Raw genomic sequence first — 8397 nt, 5'->3', positions numbered from 1 at the left:
CTTAAAGTTTAAGGCTTAAACTACATGAGAGAGACATGGTAGTTCATACCTAGCCATCAATATCTATTTACAGTACCTTTAGTGTTGCTTCTCACAAACGTCAGGATCACAGCCTCCTTTTCACGTCCCTGGAAACCGTCAACAGATTTTATCTCAAGTTTAGGATGATCTCCGGACAATTTACCTCGTAGAATATCAACCTGAATTAAAAAAATCACCATTAAAGATAGAAATAACCATATTTTACAATAAATTCTATAAGCTGGTCCTGGGCCAGTCCTGTTCTGTATCAGGCTCAGTATATCAAAATTTTACATTTTATCAAGATTGTCCAGCAGTTCGTCTCAGCTTTAAAAATCTATTTTTCACACCAATTTACCTGCATGTTATAAGGGGCAATAACTGCTATATCTTCAGCAGACAGACCACAAGAAATTAATTTTTCAACATGGCTGACAACTATATTGGCTTCACCTGTTAACAGAAAATCAAGAAGAAAAATAATGTACATTTAAACTTCATTATCAAAAAAATGTTTTAAATATTTTTGGCGTATATTTTTTCAGATATGTTAAAGGGGAACATGCCTTTAGAATTTGGTGTATATTTTTCACAAATTTGAGCAAAAATAAATGTCCACCTACAAGAAAAGCGAAATGTCGCTTTAAGAATAAAGATCAAAGTAAAGAAGCACAAATGAGGTAGTTAAGATTTGACTGGAACTTCAAATGAACATCATGAATTTTTACCTTCATTGCCTTTTGATATTTCTTCTGATAGTTCCAGTTCAAACAGGTCACAACCGGCTGTATCTATCATCAGAAGTGGAATTTCTGTTTCCTCACAGTCACTGACATTGGGCAAGTCTCTTTAATAATACAAGAACATTTAAAAATATTGTACAATAAGCTTAATCAATATGTACCTATATCCCACAGACAGCTATTCAGAATTAGAACTGTTAAATCAAAATGGAAATGTATCAAACTATATCATCTCAGCAAAAACTCTATATAGAACTCTTCAAAAATAAAAGATCTAAAGCTTATCTATATCCTGTAGAAAATCAAAAGTTGACAATGGAATGACTTACTTGAGTAAATGAGACTGTACAGAACTATGGGCAGTAAGTTTCCCTCCATAAAGCTGATCAGACGACCATTGCATGATGGCTTCATTCATTCTGTATTGAGTCGTCAACATCCTGACTACCTCGTCACCATAGTGATCTATTATTCTCTCCATCAGGGTCTTACCTAATCCTTCTTTTTCTGCCCTGAAAATATAAAAAGGGACTTAAGAAACATTACAGATGTAATGTATCAAAGTGATCAAATTGGTGAGTGAACAAAGGGAAATAACTACTGTTGTAAGGCATCAAAGGAGGTAAATTCTATATGAGTGAACAAAGGGAAATAACTACTGTTGTAAGGAATCAAAGGAGGTAAATTCTATATGAGTGAACAAAGGGAAATAACTACTGTTGTAAGGCATCAAAGGAGGTAAATTCTATGAGTGAACAAAGGGAAATAACTACTGTTGTAAGGCATCAAAGGAGGTAAATTCTATATGAGTGAACAAAGGGAAATAACTACTGTTGTAAGGCATCAAAGGAGGATAATACTGGGTTAGGGGTAGGTTAATATTGGATTATTGTATTGCTTTTTTTTTTTTTCGTAATGTTATGTTTAACTCTGGTTTCAATTTTTCATCCAAACAGTAATTTATTATACATAGTATGAATTATACTTTATGTTTATTGTAATTTACGGCTCCATTTTCAAATCAATTTAAATCGGACTCATTTACTTGTTTATAGCCCCATCATATCAGACTGCGAACATATATAGCTCTGCAATTTGCGATCTTGCAGCAACATGAAATGTACTAGTCTCAGTCAAACGTGAGAAAACTAGAGATAAAAACCCTAAAAAGTTACGATCTTAAAACATTCGACCTAAAACAGCCTCCATTACATTCAGCTCAGAAACAGAAACTGCCGAGGATTGTCAAATGATTTGACCTTGAACCGATAGTTATGTGAACATAGTGCCTTCTAACATTTTTGCAGCGTCTTTGGCACACGTGTATTGCGCTTTTATACCGCTCAAGGAGATGTTACAACGCTTGTCTGACGACCTTCTCGATCTATAGCGCTTTCAAAAGATCGCCAAACATTAGTGCGTGAACCATGTCCATAACAAACGCTGTGACTTGGGCAAATACGACAAATGGGCGATGTCTTGCATGCCCTACACGCTTATACCACACTTATGGGGACCTTAACACGCTCTGAGCCAATTTTCCATTGCAGTAGGCATCACACCCAAGTGTGGCAGAAAATTCCTTAATTTCGGAAATTGTTTTTAAAACAATAATATTTAGTCTGATTTTCGTCAAATCTTTTGTGTTATTTTGAAAAAACTTAAAAACAGACTACAGTTTCAAAAATTATTTTGAAAATTAGAACTTCTTTTTTCAATCTCCCATGAACTTGGTAAAGTTTTATTGCAAATTTATCCAATATTATTTATTAATTTATTACATATTTAATTCCAATCAAACAATTGTGGTCAATCATAATGATTTGTCTCAGCAATAAGGATAATGCAACAAAAAGTAAGCAAAATCAGGCTATAATTCAGGCGCCGTATTCTCGAAACGATCTTAGCGCTAGGATGTCCTAAGTTCTTATCTTCTAACATTGATTCTAGGACATCCTAGCACTAGGATCGTTTCGAGAATACGGGGGCCAGGTCTGGTAAACAAACAGATCGAAGAAAATTGCAAAAAATTAATCAATTCCATGCCAGAGCAAGTTCTACAAGTGCTAGACAATAAAGGCAGTCATATTACATATTAAAATGTGACAAAATAATATAGAATTATGCAAATCAAATATTTTTGTGACAAAATCAATTAATATGCAGTATGTACTATTAGTACTGTGTTGCAGATGTAGTTATCTCAGAGTAATAGAATCTCTATACTCTCTGGTGATATTGATATCCCGCGTTTCTACCTGTGCCATTTATCTCATATGGCCATATATGGCTTTGTGTCCTAATTACCTAGCGTGCCACCTAGTGTCTGACACAATAGTGCCGGTACTACGTGTCACTATTTTAAAAGCCGATTTAGGACATTTAATAAAAGGTGATTTACGATCAGTTTGGATTGTTTCAACATGGCTCAGGTAAGATTTTAAGAAAATCAAGTGAAAACTTATAGTGACTTTTTTATATCCAATATTGTCAATCATTGCTAGTCTGGAGCAGATCAAAGGATTAAAAAGGTGTTTTTGTAAAGTATACCAATTGAGGAATCGGTGCAAGGTAACTTAGTCACAGGAAATATGGTCACAGTAATATATGCCAAAGGTACTTTGGTCACATTAATACGGGCAAAAGGTATTTTGGTCACAGTATTACAGGCACAAGGTATTTTGGTCACAGTAATACGGGCACAAGGTATTTTGGTCACAGTAATACGGGCACAAGGTATTTTGGTCACAGTAATAGGGGCACAAGGTATTTTGGTCACAGTAATATGGGCACAAGGTATTTTTGTCACAGTAATATTGGCACAAGGTATTTTGGTCACAGTAATAGGGGCACAAGGTATTTTGGTCACAGTAATATGGGCACAAGGTATTTTTGTCACAGTAATATTGGCACAAGGTATTTTGGTCACAGTAATACGGGCACAAGGTATTTTGGTCACAGTAATATGGGCACAAGGTATTTTTGTCACAGTAATATTGGCACAAGGTATTTTGGTCACAGTAATACGGGCACAAGGTATTTTGCTCACAGTATTACGGGCACAAGATATTTTGGTCACAGTAATATGAGCACAAGGTATGCTACCAGCTGTCAGGAATGAAACCATTCATCTGATCATTATCAATTTCGAGCTTGAGCAAGCTCACATCAATGTATACATACATACCAAGTTCCATAAAAGATCGGATAAAAACTGTAGCCTTTATCTTGCTTGCAAACCAAATTTGACGTGTTTTTACTAATTCAAAGACAATAACTTCGAAACCTTTTATCCAATTAATGTCGAACTCAACTGAGATATTATCAGTATGTGCATACATACCAAGTTTCATCAAGATCGGATAAAAACTGTAGACTCTATCGTGCCTACAAGCCAAATTTGACACATTTTTACTAAATTAAGGGCAATAACTCTGAAATGAGTCATATGATTGTTACCAATTTCGAAGATCTCATCAATATATACATGTATATCAAGTTTCATCAAAAACAGATAAAAACTGTAGTCCCATTTCCATGTGGGTGTATAACAAAATATTAGCAACTTATAAAAACCCCATGTTAGCTCAATTGTTGTGTGATATGTTTCAAACAATATTTAGTCTGTTCATACCTTGCCAAATATTTAAATGTATGTTACGTCAATTATCATGTGATATGTCTCAAACACTTTTGTGCCATACCTTGCCAAATAAGTATATTTTGTAATAATTCCTCATGTTGTTGATTGGGTTTTTTTTTGTCAGTTTTGTCTCACTGACAACACTGTGCCAGAATATACCCATCTTTGAAATATATGTATATTATAATTTTTGTTAGTTATAAGTTTTTTCTAGTTTTGTAGTTCTGTATATTTTTATTATTAGATAAGTTTAGTTTTTTGTATTTCATGCTATTTTTAGCAAAACATTTATTATATTGTCAATTATGAAATTTAATAAATGACAGTTTTCATTTAAACTGAGTTCTACTTTTCTCAAGTAGTGATAAATATCCATTTCCGTAAGAAAGACTGCAAACCTGAGGTTTAAATATTATCGGTTAGTTTGGACTTTTCTAAATCCAAAATCATATTCGCACCAACTTGAAAATTAAGAATCAATATCGCAGGAATTAATATGAAAAATGCAAGTATTTCATCACTTCATAAATCTGATCTTATGACTTCTGTCGACGATTTCTTCGATAAAATTGTCAACTTTTGGAGCTGAAAATTCACCCAATGAGAAAATTAAGATACTTAAAAATATAATTTCAGAAAAAAGTGAAAATTGGAAGGAAAGAATTTGACTACAATTTACCAAATAATCCAGACATCAACAGGTTTATCATTAAGGTTCATAATGAAACTGCCAATCAACGTAGTATTTATTTTTTCACCAAGATGGAAGAATGGATTTTGATGGCCAATGATGAGGATTGTGTTTTTATGACTATATATGGTACCAGAGACAATGGGGAAGTATTGAGTAAAGCTTATCACAAGCCAGCAACTTCAGGAGAGATTGAGAATCTAAGTCGATCGGTCAGTTGAAATAAGCGTTTTTTCACTGGACTTTATCTTAACCCATTATCTAACTCTCATTCAGGCCCATTCTCTATGTCATGCTACTTTAAAGGGACATTCCGATGCAGGAATAGAACATTTGCCTCTTAGTAAGAAAGCTACTAACTCACTGAGCCTAACAAAATACCATATCAAAACTTCTTGTTTCAGATGGATTCTGAAATACTTAATAAAATTGATTGTGAAGTAAAAGAGAGAGTTCCACTTCCCAATGTTTCTCATCCAGTTTTTATACCGAATGCATCACAAGAGAGGGGCACAAATTTCTATGTACAAATCCTGAAGCATGGAAACACCGAATTCATTCAGTTGTCAACATCAGTAAATAATGAGATCAAAGATTCTACTATTGAGCTACAATCTAGAAGAACCTATAAATGTAAACTGTACAAAGTAGATAAACATGATGAGCAATGTGTTTTAACTGCCAGTAGTACCGACCTATTAAAAACTCGTAAGTTAATATCATATCTACAACAAAGTATTGTTTAATTCTTCTCATACAAAATTCAAATTCAACTCAACAGTATCGAACGCCATTCATGCAAAAAGCCAGTTCACGGATTTGCAATTAGTTATGCCGTCAACTTACACCAGGCAGCGCATGATTTTCGTGTCAAGTTCAAAATCCTTTTTCGTTTTGTGCCATTTTCGAAATATAGAAACTGAGTGTTGTTATAATGAATACACAAACTAAGAAATATGGCCATGTCGTAAATAATACAGACTGCTACAGACTGCTCTACGACAGGTCAACGACCTTGGCCTTTTGACAGCTGTTCTACACCATGTGTTATCTCAGTCGTTTTTTTCCCAAACAATGACAAGTGAACATAGGCCATCAGGCCCATCATCAGCAGATGACTCGAGAGGTAGTGCGACTTCTTGCTCACGCCACCTGGTGTTGACGGCATAACTGATTTCCATGAGACAGCGTTAATTTGCTAGTTGGCATTAATTCGATTGGTTCTCCTTTCGTCGAAGTTAGGTTAGAATCTTTAAACTGCTTGGCAAATTTGCAAACTAATTGCAAATCCGTGAACTGGATTTTTGCCTGACTGACGAAACTGATAGCATTGACTTTCACCATTCCAATTTCAATCAGATGTCTGTGGTTCCTGCAATTCCACTAAAACTAAGTGTTTGATGACGTCACTATCACAAAATCTGCTTCTTACATTACACAAGGCTCTTTGTGATAGTGACTTCATCAAACACTTCGTTTTAGTGGAATGAAATTGGAATGCTGAAATTGATGCTATCATTGTTCCCAATACACATTAAAAGTATAATAAACCTCTTAACAATCCCTTTAACCATTAACTTGTTCTCTCATCTTTGACAGTCATATCCAACTTTGATTTAGATTCATGGTAAATTTATACTATGATCATCTTATTTCATCAATTAGGATTTTTGAAATTTTCAGGTAATTGTCAGAGAGATGTTGAAAAGTTGATGGAAAAAGCTACAAGTTATATACAAGGACACAGTGTATATTCAGTGAATTATTTATATCGAAACAAACCAAGCTGCCATCCCACCATTCTACAATCCAAGAAAACAGGAATTATAGCAAAATATTTAAAAGATAACAACGGTGATCAATATTCAAGTATTAACAATAATATTTGTGGTCTCCATTTTTCTGCCACCCCAGCCAACAGCTCTGGAGACCTACCAAAAGGCAGCATTTTTGGAGATTATAGAATTATGATATTTCCAGAATATTTAGTTGACGGTTGTCATTTGTATTTTGCCGATTTTTTCTGTATGCCTCGAAAAAAACACTGGGTGACCTTAGTTTTAACGAAAGCTGAAAGTGAGGAAGATGATTTTTGTCAAAATAGATTGGTAAAGCTGGATATTGAAAATAATCCATTTTTTTATAAAGTGGGGGCTAGTTATAAAGTTACCTCCCTTGATGTTGAAATTCTTTATACAGAAGATATTAATCTCAATGAAATGAGGCTAAAAGTGGGATTTCAAGAAAAAATACCCCAACTTGTGAAAACAGAATAAGCACAACTGGAGGGTTAGCTAAAAATCTTTCCTGTGAATATTGTAACTTGCCGTATTATTAAAGTTATATCTGGAGGTCAAAATGAGGCGTTTTTGTTGTTAGAAATTATCTGACAGTTTTATAGCCCTTTTGAAATTCTGTCATGTGACCTAATTTACATTCATCAAATATTCTTTCGTATTACACTTGATTTTCTCTTTCCAATCAATCGATATTGACACTTGATAGTAACTTGCGTCTTGTTCATCTAGTGTCATCTGATCATGTGACACACACTCTTCTAATACATTGCTGATTTTCGTAAATACTATATTTTTTAAAGCCAATTTTCGCAAGATTTGGCTGTGCAAAATTAAAAAAAAATATAAAAGCAAATTTAGCCAAATGGATGAAGATTTGGAATTTTGGTGAAATAATTTTTTGTCTGGCTCTGAGGTTCAGATGGCCAGAAGCAGGACAATTTATTTTTCAATATTTGCAACAGTTTAGAAACAGAAATCTTTTCTATGTGTTTTTGTCTGTTATCAGAAATCCTAAATTCTGTTTCACCTTCATAATTGAATAAAGTTTGAAAACACTTCACAAGTAACTAGGTGTAACAATACATAACAAATCTTAAGTTACATATACATATATATAACTCTAGAATTTCTAAATATTTATTTCTACTTTCATTTTCACTGATTAAACTAAGTCACTTCTAGGAAGTTTTGATTTTTCTTCTGTAGTTTGTGTGTATTATTGAGCAACAATGGTAGGCAGCTCTGTTGTCAGGAATGAATTGGAGCCAGAGCTGCCAAGGGAACCAAGGGGTGACTTCAATTAACAAGAGTTCTAAAAGCTGGGGCTCTCCTCCATGAAAATTAGAAATTTAGAAGCCCAGAGAACCCATTTCTAAAGATTTTACAGTACTTTACACCTTATCAAACCTCTATCTTTTTGGTTTTGTATAAGAAAACTGAAAATTAAAGGGACAGATGTGCCATTTTAAGGGGTTGATTTAAGTCTTGAATATAATATGT

The 8397-nt window shown here is 33.9% G+C and overlaps 1 protein-coding gene across 1 annotated transcript; it reads left to right on the top strand.

The window, feature by feature from the left end:
• Positions 1 to 3187: 3187 nt before the first annotated feature.
• On the top strand, positions 3188 to 7374 carry LOTGIDRAFT_168899 (hypothetical protein; the record flags this gene model as incomplete). The annotated part of the gene is made up of 4 exons (XM_009067185.1): positions 3188 to 3196; positions 5044 to 5310; positions 5503 to 5806; positions 6782 to 7374. The coding sequence occupies 4 exons, from the start codon at positions 3188 to 3190 to the stop codon at positions 7372 to 7374; spliced, it is 1173 nt and encodes a 390-aa protein (XP_009065433.1).
• Positions 7375 to 8397: the final 1023 nt, after the last annotated feature.

Source organism: Lottia gigantea (genome assembly GCF_000327385.1).
Source record: "Lottia gigantea unplaced genomic scaffold LOTGIsca_80, whole genome shotgun sequence".
Classification (NCBI taxonomy): domain Eukaryota; kingdom Metazoa; phylum Mollusca; class Gastropoda; family Lottiidae; genus Lottia; species Lottia gigantea.
This window is presented reverse-complemented; position numbering and strand designations above follow the sequence as displayed.